The sequence below is a fragment of the Carcharodon carcharias genome, assembly GCF_017639515.1.
Source record: "Carcharodon carcharias isolate sCarCar2 chromosome 29 unlocalized genomic scaffold, sCarCar2.pri SUPER_29_unloc_6, whole genome shotgun sequence".
Taxonomy (NCBI): Eukaryota; Metazoa; Chordata; class Chondrichthyes; order Lamniformes; family Lamnidae; genus Carcharodon; species Carcharodon carcharias.
In genome coordinates this window covers 253,513-271,881 of record NW_024470679.1, presented here as the reverse complement: position 1 = coordinate 271,881, position 18,369 = coordinate 253,513, and the positions used below count along the sequence as shown (strand labels likewise).

At 49.3% G+C, this 18,369-nt stretch overlaps 1 protein-coding gene across 5 annotated transcripts in view; it reads left to right on the top strand.

The window, feature by feature from the left end:
- Window positions 1-17,604, top strand: part of LOC121274112 (protein c-ets-1-B-like) — a 37,448-nt gene extending 19,844 nt beyond the window's left edge. For 3 of the 5 annotated variants that reach the window (XM_041181267.1, XM_041181268.1, XM_041181269.1), the window contains exons 3-8: window positions 3,846-3,962; window positions 5,419-5,505; window positions 8,394-8,630; window positions 11,076-11,378; window positions 16,664-16,782; window positions 17,364-17,604. In XM_041181267.1, the coding sequence (XP_041037201.1) occupies window positions 3,846-3,962; window positions 5,419-5,505; window positions 8,394-8,630; window positions 11,076-11,378; window positions 16,664-16,782; window positions 17,364-17,579 (1,079 nt within the window). In that variant the 3' untranslated portion in view covers window positions 17,580-17,604. Of the gene's footprint in view, window positions 1-2,853; window positions 2,888-3,107; window positions 3,319-3,845; window positions 3,963-5,418; window positions 5,506-8,393; window positions 8,631-11,075; window positions 11,379-16,663; window positions 16,783-17,363 lie in introns of those variants that run through there. The other 2 variants (XM_041181270.1, XM_041181266.1) reach the window with 2 other exon arrangements.
- Window positions 17,605-18,369: the final 765 nt, after the last annotated feature.

The window sequence follows — 18,369 nt, the reverse complement described above, 5'->3', positions numbered from 1 at the left end:
AGAGAGAGCTTTACTCTATATCTAACCCCGTGCTGTACCTGTCCTGGGAGTGATTGATGGGGACAGTGTAGAGGGAGCTTTACTCTGTATCTAACCCCGTACTGTACCTGTCCTGGGAGTGTTTGATGGGGACAGTGTAGAGGGAGATTTACTCTGTATCTAACCCTGTGCTGTACCTGTCCTGGGAGTGTTTGATGGGGACAGTGTAGAGAGAGCTTTACTCTGTATCTAACCCCGTGCTGTACCTGTCCTGGGAGTGTTTGTTGGGGACATTTTCATTTTTCCACTTTTGTTTTTCCTTAACGCAGAATTAAGTTTAATTTTCCCAGAGAAACTGTTCTCCTCTCACTGACATTGCCCATCCCACAAATTATTCCACTTTTTTATGAATTCGTGCTGCTCCTTGCCCATAGCGATTCTGAGGGCTATAATATTATGATCACTGTTCCCTTATTGTTTCCCTCCTGACATTTCACCCGCCTCTTTCCCTGATCTCTCTCCAGCAATGCCTCCGATCGCTTATAGCAGCACCAAGCTGCTTTTGATCCTTTTGGAATCCACTTCAGAATCTCTGTCGCGCCCCTGCCCCCTCCCTCCTCTGTAATCCCTTCAGCCTGGAGTATCTATCCCACTTCCGTTTCCAATTCTTTACCGAATCAGCTTCCACTTGTTGTTCCCACCCAGTCCCACATGCCAACCCCTCCCTGGACGAAGCCCTTTCTCCCCCCCTCCCCTCTCACCAGACTTTACCAATGATTCACAGTGTCTACCCATTGGTCTTTTACCCACCCGCTGGAGGGAATCAGAGAGGGAACCCTCCCTCTCTGCCCTGCTCATCACTCTGAGTGTGATCCCAGATCCCTCATTTCTCCCACCCTTCAACCAGCGCGCCATCAGCATCAGACCCCCTGCACACTGGGGACTTGAGATTTCAATTTGAATCTGTTCAGGCTGCAGACGTGTTGAGAGTCACGTTGATTGCACCAAACTATTCCGAGAAATTTAGCCTCATCTCCAGTTCAAAAGTTTTGGAAGTGAGCTTTTGTTACATCCTGCACGCAGCTGAATGATGTTTACAAAGCAGCCCTTCATCACCACAGCCTTTAGCTGCTATTTAAACATTGAGACTGGCTGCTCGGGACCATATCTGGTTGCACAATATTTCCCTCTGTCTCCCCTGTTACCTCTTTACCTCAGGTTCTATCTTTATCTCTGTGCATCTCACCGTATTTGTCTTCATCCTGCTCCTCCTCTGCCTCACTCCCCACCTCATTATCTTTTCTCTCCTTCCACTTTCCCATCTCTACTTCTCTATGTGCCTCTCTGCCTTTATTGACCTCAATAACCCCGCTGTTTTCTATCACCATGTTTCAAGCCTTCATCACTTTCTGTATCACTGCCTCTCATTGTGTTTGCTTTTCTCTGTTTCTCTCTGTCACTACCCCCGCCTCCTCTTAGTCTGTTTCTGGTTGTCCCTGAAGTCTCTGTCTCACTGTCTCTCTTTCTCTCTCTGTCTGTATCTCTCTGCCTTTCTGTCTCTCTCTCTGTTTCACCGCCTCTCTTTGTTTCTCTGTCCCTCTCTATCTTTGTCTATCTGTTTTTTTCAGTCTCTCTATCTACATCACTCTTTCTCTATCGGTTACTCCCCTCTTCACTGCGTGTTGACATGTGTCTTTGACTCATTCTCTCTCTATCACCCCATGCCTGTGTCCCTCTACAACCTTTTGTTCATTAGAACGAAAAACATAGGAGCAGGAGAAGAGCATTCGACTCCTCAATCCTGCTCTTCCATCCAGCAATATTATGAATGATCTACCTCAACTCCACTTACCTCCCTATTCTCCATCCTCCCTCAGTCTCTATCCCTCTCTCTCCATCCTCCCTCAGTCTCTCTCACTCTCCCTCCATCGTCCCCCCGTCTCTCTCACTCTCCCTCCACCCTCCCCCAGTCTCTCTCACTCTATCTCCATCCTCCCTCAGTCTCTCTCACTCTCTCTCCATCCTCCCCCAGTCTCTATCCCTCTCTTTCCATCCTCCCCCAGTCTCTCTCACTCTCCCTCCATCGTCCCCCAGTCTCTCTCACTCTCCCTCCACCATCCCCCAGTCTCTCTCACTCTCTCCATCCTCCCTCAGTCTCTCTCACTCTTCCTCCATCCTCCCCCAGTCTCCCTCCCTCTCTCTCCATCGTCCCTCAGTCTCCCTCATTCTCTGTCCATCCTCTCTCAGTCTCTATCCCTCTCTCTCCATCCTCTCTCAGTCTCTCTCCCTCTCTCTCCATCCTCCCTCAGTCTCCCTCTCTCTCTCCATCCTCCCTCAGTCTCCCTCCCTCTCTCTCCATCCTCCCTCAGTCTCCCTCCCTCTCTCTCCATCCTCCCTCAGTCTCCCTCCCTCTCTCTCCATCGTCCCTCAGTCTCCCTCATTCTCTCTCCATCCTCTCTCAGTCTCTGTCCATCTCTCTCCATCCTCCCTCAGTCTCTATCCCTCTCTCTCCATCCTCTCTCAGTCTCTCTCCCTCTCTCTCCATCCTCCCTCAGTCTCCCTCTCTCTCTCCATCTTCCCTCAGTCTCCCTCCCTCTCTCTCCATCCTCCCTCAGTCTCCCTCCCTCTCTCTCCATCCTCCCTCAGTCTCCCTCCCTCTCTCTCCATCCTCTCTCAGTTCCTATCTCGCTCTATTTCTGCCTCTGATTATTTGTCCTCTCTTGTCTCTCTCTCTCTCTCTCTCTCTCTATCTAAGTCCCTATTTACCTGTCTCCCTGTCTCTCCCTGCCCCCACTCTCCCTCTCTCTAGATTTGCTGAATCAATGGGGCTTTTAAAACTTGCAGGTTCAGACCTTCAGCTGTGATGATGAAAATAACACTGCCTGTTGATGATCGGGAAATGAGGAAGGCGAGTTTGACCGGACCTGGTGTGGACCCTATTTACCAACTATTGTATCTGGAGTCCGCAGCCTTCCTGTCAGAGTTACAGCCGCTTCCACTGCCTCGATTTATTTTCTGCACGTCCTCTGTCCCCCCCCCCCCACCACCCCCCCCATTGGAATTTCCTGCTGTTCAGTGCAGATAAAGTCAGCTCTTTGCATTCTCCACCCTCTGCTCCCTCAGCCAGTGACTGGTTCTGGGACAGGAGGCAGAAGCCAGGCAATTGTTTGAATGAAGGCTGAGCGACACACCATGTTCTGACAGTGGGCACCCTGAGGAGGCAGTTAGCGGGGGACATGGACGGCTGGCCCATGGGAAGACCCTCGGACCGCAGGGGCTCAGCAGAGAAAGCGAGACCGCGACAGGGCGGGGCCCTGAGCTCCATCCATGGCAGAACCGGTAGGGGGGGTGGGGGGGGAGGGTGGTGGCGGGGGGGGTGGGGGGTAATGGAGGAAGTCACAAGAAACAGCGTAAAAAAAAAACCTGGAAAAAAGACAAGGGCTTTGCAATGGAGGATTTGACAAGGCAGCAAAGATGCAAAAGGGGTTTTGCGTAGCTCCGAGGGTTTGACTCTCACTCCTTTCCATGTTCTGTAAATTGATCTGGCGGCTGAGATGTGGCTCGGTAACGATTTGATGGAGTTTCAGGGTTTTATTTTGTAACCATTGACAATGAATGGCAGGCTCCATTCTCTTTCACTGGCAGCTAATTACAGCTGTTAAAATATCGACTTCCTGCCTCTGATTACCTTATGTTTCTTTTATTATTGTTAAGAGAGGGAGCAGCCGCACTGAAGGACCGACCTCCCCGCACACAGGGTAACGTGGGCACTGTGCAGCGGGGGAGGGCTGCGATTCAGTCACGGGGCGGGGGTGGGGAGCGCCCCCGGCTGCCTTACTAACTGTGCCAATGATTGTCCTTTTCAGAGTTTGAGAGAGAGTTCCCTCTCCTGTCTCCGAGCTGCACACAGCTGATGTACCAGACGCTTGGATCTTCCTTCAACAGACTCAGCAGCGAGGAACAGCATTCCCAAATTTCCAAAGGTATGGAAGGGGCCGCTTCAACAGGAACGCAGGGGGTAGGAGCAGGAGGAGGCCGCTCGGCCCCTCGAGCCGGCTCCGCCATTCTTAGCGATCATGGCGGACCTGATTGTCGCCTCAATCCCACTTTTCGGCCTGCCCGCCCCCCCACCCACACACACGACCTGTCTGCCTAACTGAGCCTTGGACAGTTCATGATCATCAGCCAAACACAACAAAGGGGCCTTTGGAGTCTATCCTGAGCGAAGATGGGTCGAATGGACTTCCTCATCTCATAAAATTATACCATTCGGCCCATCGAACCGGTACCAGATCTTTGGTAGAGCTGTGCAATTGGCCTCACTCTCCCCCTAACAACACCCCCCCCCACCCCACCCACCACCCCACAGACCTGTAAATTTTTCCCCTTCCGAGTATTTCTCCAATTCCCCCCTTTTTGAAAGTTCCTATTGAATCTGCTTCCACCGCCCTTTCAGGCAGCGCCTTCCAGATCACAACAACTCGCTGGGTCAAAAAATAATCCTCCTCATCTCCCCCCCTCTGGTCCTTTTCCCCGATTCTCTTCAATCTGTGTCCCTCTGGTTACCGACCCTCCTGCCGCTGAAAACACTTTCCCCTCATTGACCCGAGAGAAATCCCAGTGTAAACCACAATAGGATATGGATGGGTTCCTTCTCAGCTATTTGACTTTGGACATTTTCTATCCGGCACGTGTCAGGGGCTGACTCCACCCTGTGTTGGGATCTCCCGGTAACTACCGTCCCCCCCGCCGCTGTCCGTGTCACATGGGTCGATGACCTTCCAGCAGTTCAATGGGGGGGGAGGGGGGGGGGGAGGTGGCGGAGTTTGGGCAGGAGTTGAACTTGATTCGAAGCTGAATCTTAAATCTGAAGATCACTGGAATCACAGAATCACCGAATATCCGCGCAGACAAACAGCCCATTCGGCCCTTTCACTCATGCCTCTGTGCTTTCCCCATGGACCACAATGCCTTGCTCTTCACGCTATCGATTCTCTTTTCGGATTGAACATCAATTCCTCTTTTCCAAACACTTAGTGGGAGCTGCAAAAAATGACATATTCCACCCTCCCTCCCTAATATTCTTTCCAGCCTCACTATTCTTCGATTCGTTGTAATGAAGTTCAGTTGAAAGCAGCTGAATGATAAGCCTCTCGCCTCCAGCCAGCCCTCAATGTGGTGTTAGTTACCACTTTAATCAAACCATCAAGACCCCCTATTATGTATTTCAAGCAAAGCCGCCCGATGTCTTCTTGAAATATGTTGCAAGGAAACGTTCAAAACTGGATATAAATAGGGTGAAGAAGTAAAGGAGATTCATTCTCGCAAAACTACGGCTCCTCACACAAATAATTCATGCTCGACAATCAATCTCCACTTTGGTACACACAATGAATGAATGTGCAATTAATCCTCAGATCTCTGACACTCTCCTTACAGATTACCAGGAAGCCGTGGGTCTGTTTACTGGAGCTGCAACACACCACGCTTACTCAAGGCCACCGTGTTGGGCGGATTATGCACTGAGTGAGTCTCCGGCAGGATTTCCAAAGCACATTGTATTTTCCACACAGGCCAGTTTAACTCCCTGCTATGAATATAGACAGAAATAGCAGGAATAGCGAACACTGCACAGGACGATTTGCATAATTCACAGGGGTGCACCTATGGATGATACCCGAGTGAGTCTCCCTCTATACTGTCCCCATCAAACACTCCCAGGACAGGTACAGCACAGGGTTAGATACAGAGTAAATTTCCCTCTACACCGTCCCCATCAAACACTCCCAGGACAGGTACAGCACGGGGTTAGATACAGAGTAAAGCTCCCTCTACACCGTCCCCATCAAACACTCCCAGGACAGGTACAGCACGGGGTTAGATACAGAGTAAAGCTCCCTCTACACCGTCCCCATCAAACACTCCCAGGACAGGTACAGCACGGGGTTAGATACAGAGTAAAGCTCCCTCTAAACTGTCCCTTTCAAACACTCACAGGACAGGAACAGCACGGATTAGATACAGAGTAAACTTCCCTCTACACTTTCCCCATCAAACACTCCCAGGATAGGTACAGGACAGGGTTAGACACAAAGTAAATCTCCCTCTACACTGTCCCCATCAAACACTCCCAGGACAGGTACAGCACGGGGTTAGATACAGAGTAAAGCTCCCTCTACACTTTCCCCATCAAACACTCCCAGGACAGGTACAGCATGGGGTTAGATACAGGGTAATGCTCCCTCTACACTGTCCCCATGAAACACTCCCAGGACAGGTACCGCACGGGGTTTGGTACAGAATACAGCTGCCTTCACTATTTTGCCCTTATTAAAATTACAATCATAAATAGCCGCACATTCTGCAGCCTCCTTGCTGTAATTTGTGCAGCTGGATGTTGACTACCTGCTTGCTGAACCCTTGTTGTTTGTCCCCATTGATTCCACTTGCCGGAATGTATTTCGCTGCGATGCGTTGTCGCCTTGTGCAGCTGCGGTTGGAAGTTATCTCAGGTCAAACAGCATCCCGACTGAGTCCTTCAGGAGGTAGCTTAACCTCACTACTGAGAACATGACAGATATTTAACAGGGTGTTAATCTAACCCAGAGGTTTGGGAAGCAGGCGGGGTTGGTGTGTGTGGTCTGCTCTGGAAGAACAATGGGAAAGACTGGGGAAAGGGTGGGTCACAAAAGTGATCCATTGGCCAAAGGATGACGGTGGAGGAAACAGGGCTGCAGTAAAGCATGAAGTGATTGCCACCTTGTGTGAGGTTCCTTTGAGTTTGCGCTGCTCCCATCCTTCAGACCGTGGCGGAGGGGGAGGGGGGGGGGGTGGAGGTGCGCACCGCCCGCTGGGCCCAGCGCCTCGACCACAGCGCCCAGCCCCTGGGCACCTGGGGGGGTGGGGGGGTGGGGGGTGCGGTGGTGTGAAATGGATGGGCCTTTATTCCCCTGAGAGCTTCAGCCCACTCTGCCCTCCAACAGATTCTGGTTTTTAAAGTGAGCCTCTTTGCCAGTGGAGATGATGACTGTCCCATTCCCTCCCACTGCGGCTGAACAACTATTCACAACATTTGGAATCCAAACCTTAATATCCTTGGTCCCGAGCTTTGGTAAGTTGTTTATGAAAAGAGGCCACAGCCCTTCCTGGGATGTATAAATAGAGGAATAAGTCATAACGTGCGAACGTATGAATGAGGAGCAGGATTAGGCCACTCGAGCTGGCTCCGCTATCCAATTAAATCACGGCTGATCTGAATGTCACCTCAGCCCCCCCACATCCCACCCCCATCAATAACCTTTCAGCCCATAACTTATCAAGAATCTATCCACCTCGGCCTTAAAAAATATTCAAAGACTCTGCTTCCACCGACTTTTGAGGAAGAGAGTTTCACAGACTCACCGCCCTCTGAGAGCAAAACAATTCTCCTCATCTCTGTCTTCAATGAGCGACCCCTTATTTTTAAACACTGACCCCCTGGTACTAGGTTCTCCCACAAGAGGAAACAACCTCTCCACGTCCGCCCTGTCAAGACCCATCAGCGTCTTAAAGGTTTTGATCAAGTCCGCCTCTCACTCTTCCAAACTCCAGCGGATACAAGCCTAACCTGTCCAGCCTTTCGTCATAAGACAACCTCGCCCATTCCAGGTAAAACCACAGCTCATTTTCGAACTTTATAAATGACTGGTCAGGCCGGAGCTGCGGGATTGTGGCCAATTCTGGACCTCGCGCTTCGGGGAAGACGTCAAAGACTTAGAAAGGGAACGACGGAGCTTTCCCCAGGGCGTAGCCAGGGATCAGTGGGGGTGGTCGCGAGGGGGCGAGGGGAGATGGGCAATGTTCAGGGTGTTCTTCCTGGAGTTAGGAGGTGATCCCATTGGAGGTTTTCAAGATGAGGAATGATTTTAGTGGAGCAGGTGGAAGAAAACTGCTCCCCCTGGCGGGTGGGTCCGTAACCGGAGATTGAAACCCTGCAGGACAGGTGAGGAGAACTGTTTTCACTCAAAGGGCTTGTCCTGATAAGGTGGCGCAAGCTGATTCGTTAACTAATTTAACTAAGTTAGGCAGGCATTCAGGGGTGAGGGTCTAACAGGAATGCGGGTAAAGAGCCGGGATCTGGAACTAAGCGTGCCTGCCCTGTAAATGAGACAGCACAGGTCCGACAGGCCGAAGAGTCGCCTTCTCTGCCGCAGGTTTCTATGTCTCCGTGAATGGCGACCTCTGGTGGTGACTAAAGTGTAATGTTCAATTTGAGCCGCGTCCCCTTCTGCCCTTTATCCCCAGCTCAGCAGTCTAACCCCTCCCAGCCCGCTCCCTCGCAGCTGTACTTCCCTTTCTGTTCAGTTCTACTAGAGATGGGTCTCCTGACGAGCTGCCTTCTGATCAAAACACACTTGCTTCTTTTTTTTTTCCAGGAGAGACTGCCGAGTCCTCCCAGTGTGTCCCGCCTTCAGGTTACGACGAATCCGGCTTCACCTCGGAGTCTTTTCAAACTCTGCTGCCAGTCAGCTCCGAGGAACTGTACGCCTTGAAATCCCAATGTCACTACAATACCCTGGGACAGGTGGATCCCGGAGTGGAACTGCTGCACGGCGACTACCTCCAGGTGAAGCAGGAGGCAGCGGACACGTTGACAGGAATCACGTATCCAGGTAGAGAACTGGAGACGGCTGAGAGGAAATTAGCTTCAGCGCAGATATAAGCGCACTGCAGACGGGGCGGTAGGGCGCTGGTAATGTCAGCTCGCTTAGAGAGATAGAAATCCAGGTTAATGGGTTCCAGTCGCACCACGGCAGTGGGTGATACTTAAACTCAATTAATAAATGTAGTCTCAGGAATGATGACAAGGATTGTCGTAAAAAGAAAACCCACCTTGTTCACTGGTGCCTCCTACAGAGGGGAACCTGATCTCCTTACCCGCTCTGGCCTACATGTATCTACTCCCCTTACCTGCTCTGGCCTACATGTATCTACTCTCCTTACCCGTTCTGGCCTACATGTATCTACTCTCCTTACCCGCTCTGGCCTACATGTATCTACTCTCCTAACCCGCTCTGGCCTACATGTTTCTGCTCCCCTTACCCTTCTGGCCTATATGTATCTACTCCCCTTACCTGCTCTGGCCTACATGTATCTACTCTTGTTACCCACTCTGGCTTACATGTATCTGCTCTCCTTACCCGCTGGGGCCTACATGTATCTGCTCCCCTCACCCGCTCTGGCCTACATGTATCTACTCTCCTTACCCGCTCTGGCCTACATGTATCTGCTCCCCTCACCCGCTCTGGCCTACATGTATCTGCTCTCCTTACCCGCTCTGGGTTACATGTATCTGCCGTCCTACCCGCTCTGGCCTACATGTGACTCCAAACCCACGGCAATGTGGTTGACTTTTAGCGGCTCCCTGAAGTGGCCTAGCAAGCCCTTCAATCCGAAGGCACCACCCACGAAAATTAAATTAAATTAACTGCTGTGAAATGGATCGATTTTCAGAAACAGCTACATTAAAAAATAACACCTTCGTTCATTCCTCTTCTTGGCTGAGCATTCCCTTAGATCGGCGTGCTCCAGCCTGAAGCAGCCTTTCTGTTTATAACATGATAAATACCGAAGAAAGGGCAGACACGTGATCTATAATCAGACCCAGGGGGTGTTAGAGTCTTTCCATTTCACAGAGAGACGGGAGATTTAACACTTTGCAACTGGTCAAAGCTCCATCTTACAGATGAAGAATCCGAATGGGGGATTTCATAGGCAGACAATCTCCTGGAATGGCTTCTCTTCCCCCTCCCACGCTGTTAACTCTGGGCTCCTCCAAGAATATGTTCTTGCCCCCCACCCCCACCCACCCCCTATTTCTGATCCACGTAGTGTCTCTAGGTGACAACATTCAAAAAACACACACAGTCCCACCTGCTGGACACCTCTGGCCAGCATCGACTTCTCTCGCTGCCTTGTCAGTCCGACATCTAACCCTGGAGGAACCAAGGTTTCCTCCGCTTAAACATTGTGGAAACAGAGGCCACTGCCTTTGGCGCGGCCACAAACTCGGGTTTTCTGGCCAGTGACCGCATCTCCCTCCCGCTGGTGTTACTGTTTCAGGGCGAACCAGACAGGTTGCAGCCTTGGCGCTCGAACAGCTGAGTTCCTCATCATTGTTTCACGCCAAATCCAAGCCCCCTTCCTCTCACCTGGACCCCATCTCAGCTGCTCAGTTGCCTAAATCCCCAAGCATGTTTTTGCACTATTTGGGACTTGGCTTTTCCAATGGCCTCTCGGCCGGCGTCTCACAATATAAGCTCCTTAAACATCCGCTCCCGCAAGGCTCCGTTGCTCCCCTGTCCTAACTCGCGCCAAGCCCCGTTCACCCCTCACCCCCTGTTTGCTCTCTGACCTACACTGGTTCGGGTCCGATATTGTCCCAATCTTAAAATTGGCCCTCTTGTTTTTAAAAGCCTCCAAATTACCCGGCCCTCCCCATCTCTGTAACCTGCTGCATTATCCTAAACTGACCATTATCCTAAACTATCCGCTCTTTACAATCAGGCCTGAATCCGCACTGACCTCGCCCCATCATTGGCGGATATTCCTTCAGCTGTCCAGCTCTTATCTTGCGGATTCCTTTACTAAGCTTCTCTCCTTTCAACCCTTCCTTTAAAAGAAAAAACACCTTCTTAGCTATCCCGCTGCTCGCAGATGCCTCCTTTTTGCTCTCTCCATTATATTTCTGACGAGGTTTCTGTGAATCTCCTCGGGACCTGCGTCCAGTTTGAAGATGCTTCAAAATCCCCTGATATTTATCTTCCTTTATTCTTTGATAGTTAGGACTGTATTTCCGACATCAACACCGAGAATCAGAGACAGACAGATAGAGAGGGAGAGGGAGAGAGAGAGAAAGGTTTAGATAAAATGAACGGACATGCTAACATCCTTTAATATGGAAGCAGAGGGATGCATCGAGAGACAGGTCGGTTTATTTATCTTTCCTGGGTTAAAGTCCGGCAGCGTAGCCTCACTTCCTGTGCTGAAGTGTCAGTTACATACACACTGTCTATGCAAGGTATCATCTGTGATCAGGGGTGTTGGTGTTAATTAAGGTGCAGGAAAACTGTCGAACGGGTTCCAGACGAATGTCTCCCGCCTCCCCTCGACTGCGGAAGTGAAGGTGAAGACAGAGGATTCCTTCGGCCTTTCAGACTGCTCTGAGAGTGCTGTCGACATCGGCTTGTACTGGGACAGATATTTATCGATCGACAGCCTCACGGGACTCCCTTCTTACCAAGACGCGACCGCGGAGCCGGCGGCTCATCAGCCGCCGCACAAAGACACCCACTGCCGGAAGGGTTCCGGTGTCGCGAGGGAAGTCACGAGCTCCAGGCCGGTGCTCACCGAGTACACAGGTAAGGGCCACCCGATCCCGGCTGAACCGAGAGCCGCCCCTCGCTGCCCAGACAGAGACCGTTCGGCCCGAAATAGATCTGAAGATTCAGCCTAATGTCATCTTCAGCCACTTTTACTAGTGAAGGCGACGTTTCGGAAGTATTCGAGGAATTCGGTTTAATGGCTTTTGTAAAGTATTTAAATATTATATGTCAGAAGATCGCAAAGAATTTGGAGCAGGAGCAGGTCATTCAGCCCCTCGAGCCTGCTCTATCATTCAATAAGATCATGGCTGACCTGACTGTAGCCTCCACTCCCCCTTCCTGTCTTTTCCCCATGACCCTTGCCCCCCACCCCACCCCCCCCCCTGTCGATCAAACACCTGTCTAACTCAGCCTTGAATATATTCAGTGACCCCGGCCTCCACTGCTCTCTGGGGGAAAGAATTCCACAGACTAACGACCCTCTGAGAGAAGAAATTCCTCCTCACCTGCTTATTCTGAAACTGTGGCCCCCGAGTGCTGGATTCCTCCGCACCCACTCTGCCCAGCCCCCTCAGAATCTCACAAGTTTCAATAAGATCGCCTCTCATTCTTCTAAACTCCAGTGGACACAGGCCCAACCTGCTCAGCCTCTCCTCATAAGACAAACCCCGGTCATCCCAGGAATCAGCCCAGTCAACCTTCTCTGAACTGCTCCCAATGCAAGTCTAACCCTCCTTAAGTAAGGAGACCAACATTGTTCACAGCGCTCCAGGTGTGGTCTTTAATTAAACATAGACAAACGCACTCACACAAACGCTCATTCACTCGCATACACACGCAGTTGTAGCAGGACTTCCGACTTTTATGTTCCATCCCCCTCGCAATAAACAGCAACATTCTACTTGCCTTCTCTATCATTTGCAATACCTACATACTCATTTTTTGTGACTCATGCACCAGGGCACCCAGATCCCTCTCTACCTCAGGGTTCTGCAGCCTCTCTCCATTTGAATAATTTGCTGCTTTTATATTTTTCCTGCCAAAGTGGAAAGCCTCACATTTTCCCACATTATACTCCATCTGCCAATTCTTTTGCCCATTCACTGAACCGATCTATGTCCTTAGCAGACTCTTCGTTCCTCCTCACAACTTGCTTCCCTGCCAATCTCTGTGTCATAAATATGTTTGGCTGAAATATTTTCGGCCCTTCATCCAAATCATCGATACAGATCTTAGACAGATGAACCCCAGTACTGATCCGTCTGGCACTCAGTTTGTTGGCTTGAAAATGACCCATTTACCCGGGCTCACTGTTTCCTGTTAGGTAACTAATCTCCTATCCATGCTAATATATCACCCCCAGTAAACTTTTATGTGGCAACTTATCAAATTCATTTCGGAAATCCAAATTTAGTACATCTACTGGTTCCCATCTATCCACCCTCCTTATTACAACTTCAAAGATTTCTAATAACTTTGAAAGACATGATTTCCCTTTCACAAAACCATGTTGACTCTGCCTGATTGTATTAGGATTTTCTCTATATCCTGCGACCAACTCCTTAATAATGGATTCTACCATTTTTGCAATTAGATGAACTGGCCTATAGCTTCCTGAGTTCTATCTCGCTCCTTTCTTGAACAGTGGAGTTGTTTGTGACCAGTGATATTATTCACTGAGGCGGCCAAATCCCAGAGGGAAATTTGTCTTACTGATCATCATCTTTTTTTTTGGTATTTTGAAAATGAGGGGAAAACTATCGCTCCCAGAACCATAGAATCCCAGTAACACTTTTAGGATTTGAAAATTAAAATATTTGTTACCAAAAAGAAGAAAAACAGCTTAAGCACACAAAAGTAAAATTATACAATCTTAGAGAATATTCCCCAAGAAACCCACTTGGTCAGAAGACACAAGTCACTCCTTGGTAACAGCTCCCTTATACATTTTTGAGCATAAAAATCCATTAATATTACCCACAGCAAAAACTGCAGCTACTTTAATAAAGCATACCAGATGCCTCCTGCCACTGTGCTGTGGAAATCCGAAGGACGTTCAGAAACAGACTGCTTTCTGAAAACAAAGGCTTTTCTGGCTTCAAAACCACAACTTCTGTCCGCATAGAGCTGTTCTCAGGTCATCTCCTACACACATCTTCCTAAACTCAAACATCTCCCTTAAATATCTCCCATCCCCCCTCCCCCCGTCATCCTAGGCTCCATTGACTTAATCAGCTCTTTGAGCTCAACATTTCCAAAATATTAAAATCTCTATGTTTTCCTCTTTCCTCCACTTTCAGGTCAAATAAAATTGAACAACCTTCCCTTGGTTGCTAATGAAACCTTTGCAAGCTGTGAAACTCCCTTAAGCTCCCTTGGAAAGTTGGCAGCTGAAACGTCAAATCCAAACCTATCACCAAAAGCAAATCTTAAAACCAACTTATTTACTTGTAATTTCAACTTCACCATAGCCTCTCATTACAAATGCATGCATCGAGCGCCTTTACCTTTCATCTCTCAATTCCCACAAACTGTCTTAACTAACCTTCCCCCAGTTTAATTAATCATAGGCACGTGCACACACACACACACACAGACATATACAAACACTCACACACATGTGCACACATATAAACACACACACACACGCATGCACACTCTCACATACACACACTCGTACATACACAAACACTCACACACAAACACACACACAAGTTCAGTCTCTCACGCACACACAGTCACAAACACACACACACTTACTCACACACTCACTCTCACATATACACAGACACCCATCCACACGCATGTACACACAAACACACACATACACACATACAAACACACATGCATGCACACTCTCACATACACACACTCATACATACACACTCACACTCACATACATACACACAAACACACACACTCACTCACTCTCAGATATACACACACACTCATCCACAGGCACATACACACACATACACACATACACTCACGCACAAACACACACACAAACTCACTCTCACACACACACACTCACTCAGACACTCGCTCTCACATATATACACATACTCATCCACACACACGTACACACACAGACACATACAATCACACAAACACACACGCATGCTCAGCCTTCTTTACAGAATACCACCATATTCCCAAAAATATTTTTTAAAATAACATCCATCTTCACATGTCACATTTGCTGTTTTCCAATCCTCTGAGAACTTTCCAGAATCTAGGCAACCCTGGAAGATTATAATCAATATCTTTATCTCTACAACCAGTTCCTAGGATGCACGCCATTGGCCCAGGGCACTTGTCAACCTTTCGTCCCATTAGCTTTCCCAGTTCTCTTTTTTTCTACTCTTCATAACTGTTTTAAATTCTTCACACCCAACCTCCTGCCTTTTGCCCCTGTTTACCCACAGTGCTTGGGGAGCATTTTTGTGTTTTCGAGTGTGAGGAGAGGTAGGAATTATTCCTTCAAAGTCTCTGCCATTTCCTTCTTTCCAATTATTAATCTGCCAGTCTCACCCTTAAGGGACCAAGGTTCACTTTCGCTACCCTTTTCCTTTTTGTATATTCGCAGAAGCTTTTACTGTCTGCTTTTATGTTTCTTTCTCATTTTCTCTCATACCCCAATTTCTCCTTCTTTATTTTTCTTTCAGTCGTCCATTTCTGCTTTCCAAAATTTTCCCATCCCTCTCAGCTACCACCATTCCTTGCAGCATCTTATCTTTCAATTCGATACCATCTGTAATTCCTCTAGTTAACCACAGATGGCACACCCTGCCCATAGATTCTTTCTTTCTCAGTGGAATATATCTTCATTCAAATTGATCAAATATCTCCTTAAATCACAGCCACTGCTCCTCCGCTCTCTTATCCTTTAACCTATTTTCTCAGCCCACTTTAGCCAATTCTGTCCTCATATCCTTGTAATTACCTTTATTTCAATTTAAGACACTAATTTCAAATCCAAATTTCTCACGCTCAATTTGAAAGTGAAATTCTTCATGTTGTGATCACTCTTACCTAGAGGATCCTGACCTGTGAGGTCATTAATTAATCCTGTCTCATTACACATTACCAGGACTAAAAGAGTTTGTTCCCTGGTTAGCTTCGGACGGTATGTCTCTAAGAAACTGTCCTGAACACACTCTATGAACTCATCTTCCAGGCTACCTTTGCAAATTTGATTCATTCATTTTATAGGAGGATTGCAATCTCCCACAATTGTTTACCTCTCTCACCAGCCCCCATTATTTCTTGATTTATAATCTGTCCTACAATGTAGCGACTGTGAGCGGGTCCACAAATCACTCACACCAGTAACAGCTCTCCCTTGTTCTTTCCTATCTCCAACCAGACTGATTCTACATTTTGATCCTCTGAACTAAGATCCTTTCTCGCTACTGCACTGAACTCATATTTTATTGGCAGAGCTACCCCACCTGCTTTTCCTTTCTTACGGTCATTCCAAAATGCCAACTGCCCTTGAACGTTCAGGTCTCTGCCGGTGGTCACGGTGTAAAAATGATTCTGTAATGGCTGCCATCTCACACATTTTTATTGGTGGGATCAATTCATCCATCCTGTTCATCCACGCTGCGTGCATTCAGATAAAAAATCATGTAACTATGAGGTTTTTTTAACCATTTTAAGTATGGGAAATATTAGGATATGATATAAAAACATTGGTGATAATTTAGAGAAACAGTAAGCTGCTAAAGGAGAGGCAGTTTTCCTGGGAGAGAGGCTGTTGTGTAACACAGGCGTGTGAAAGTTTGCCTGTGTTATTCTGGGTAAAACGGCTAGTGCTCCAACCCCACAGTGTTCTTGTAAAGCTCTAGTCTAATCCGGGGGGGGTGTGGTTTAAGATGATTAAAGGAATCAACAGGACCGATAGCGAGAAACTATTTCCTCTGGTGGGGCGAGTAGGAGGGCCGGGTGGTTGTGGGGGTGGGGTGGGGGTGGGGTGAAGGGGGAGGCAAGAGTCCACAATAAGGGGGCAGAACCTTAAAATCCGAGCCAAGCCGTTCAGGGGGTGAGGTCAGGAAGCACTTCTTCACACGAAGAGGAGTGGAAACCTGGAACCCCCTCCCCCACCTCCCACCCCCACCACCCTGGGAGAACATTCAAAACTGGGATTGAGAGATTTTTGTTAGGTAATTTGTTTTTCATGGTTTCTGGAGCGAGGGGGTAGATGCAGGTTCTCGCTGAGTGGACGGAGAAGAGGCAGAATTCCCTCCTCCTGGTCCTCCGCTTAGAATAATGTTCCTGCAGGCATTTCGCTGATGTTTGAACTATCATCCCTCCAGGGAATGGACCCATCCAACTCTGGCAATTCCTCCTGGAGCTCCTGCTGGATAAATCCTGTCAATCGTTCATCAGCTGGACTGGAGACGGCTGGGAGTTTAAACTCTCGGATCCCAATGAGGTGACATGATTCTGTCAGTCTACTGCATTACCTTGCATTTCCGTAGCGCCTTTCCCTCCCTCAGGGCCACCCAATGCGCCTAACAGCCAAATGGTGCAGGTTTTGAAATGCACTCCCTGTCCTAACGCAGGAGAGGCAACTTGAGCACAGCAGGATCCCACAAAATCAATTGATTATCTGGCTAGGTTACCTGCGTTAGTGAGGCCGGTTGAGGGGGCAAACCTTGGCCCAAGGATTGCAGAGACCGGAAATTAGATTCACGCGAGAATCGGGGCCCTCGTGACTGGGATAAGCAGCCCTTTTTCAATACAGACATTTAAAGGCAGAGAACGCAGGTCCCTTCAACCTATCGTTCCCTGTTGGATTAACCCGAAGGTGCTTGAGTGTAAGGGAGGGGTGGGGAGAAGGAAATTCGACATGGGACGGGGACACAGCGCAATTCGAGGGAGTTACATCCCTCCCGCTTCAGGCCCAAGCGCCCAGTCAAATTTCGCCTGAATGAGTTTTGCCCAGCCGAGTTTTGTCTGCCCTGGGACAGGTTCCTCCCAAATTCAACTGACGTCTCGTTTCTGCTCCCCAAGGTCGCCAAGCGCTGGGGGAACCGGAAGAACAAACCCAAGATGAACTATGAGAAGCTGAGCCGAGGCTTGCGCTACTATTACCATAGAGACATCATCCACAAGACGACGGGCAAGCGCTACGTCTACCGCTTCGCCCCCGACGTGCAGAGTCTCCTGGGGGAGACTCCTCAGGAACTACACGCTAGGCTGGACGTCAAACCCCGGCAGGATCAGTGAGGATTGGGGGCTGGGGTGGTTGCGGGTGGTGGTGGGGGTGGGGTGGGGAGGGGGTTGGTTGGGGGTGCTAATGAGCTAACGGAGCCGAGTCTAAATTCCGGCGAAAATTACCAAGTTACACTGATGTTATATAAAACAATCTTTTCATTGGTCCCTCGTTACAGACTTGGGAAGCCGGGATTGATGAATCACCTGAAAGCCCATGGGCACGAATCAATATTCAGGACGAATTAAAATTACTCACTTCTTCCCATTTAGAGCAGGCTCGGCTCTGTCACTAACTGGATAGCCAAGTTCAATCAGTCACCGTGTGTCTGGAGCTGCACCGTGTGCGGGACAGGGTGCAGGGCAGTGTGTGGGGTGGGGGTATGGGGGAAGGGTTGATAGAGAGGGAGTGGCAGGTGGAGCGGGAATGGGAGGGGAAGGGGTAATGGGAGAGGGAGGGGAATTAGAAGGGGAGGGGAATGGGAAATTGGAGGGTAGTGGGAATGGGAGGGGAGGGGGATTGGGAGGGGGAGGGAATGGGAGGGGAGAATGAAGGATAGGAAATTGGAGGGGAGGGGGAATGAGAAGGGAGTTGGAATGGCAGCGAGAGAGGTTGAGAAGTTGAAGAGGACGGGGAATGGGGGTGAGGGGTTGGAAAATTGGAGGGGAGGCCAAATGGTGGGGGGTGGGATGTGGAGGGAGAATGGGAAGGAGGGGAGAATGAGAGGGGGAAGGGATGTGGAGGGAGAATGGGAGGGGACGATGGATGGGAGGGGAAGGGGGAGGGAATTGGGAGGGGGAGGGA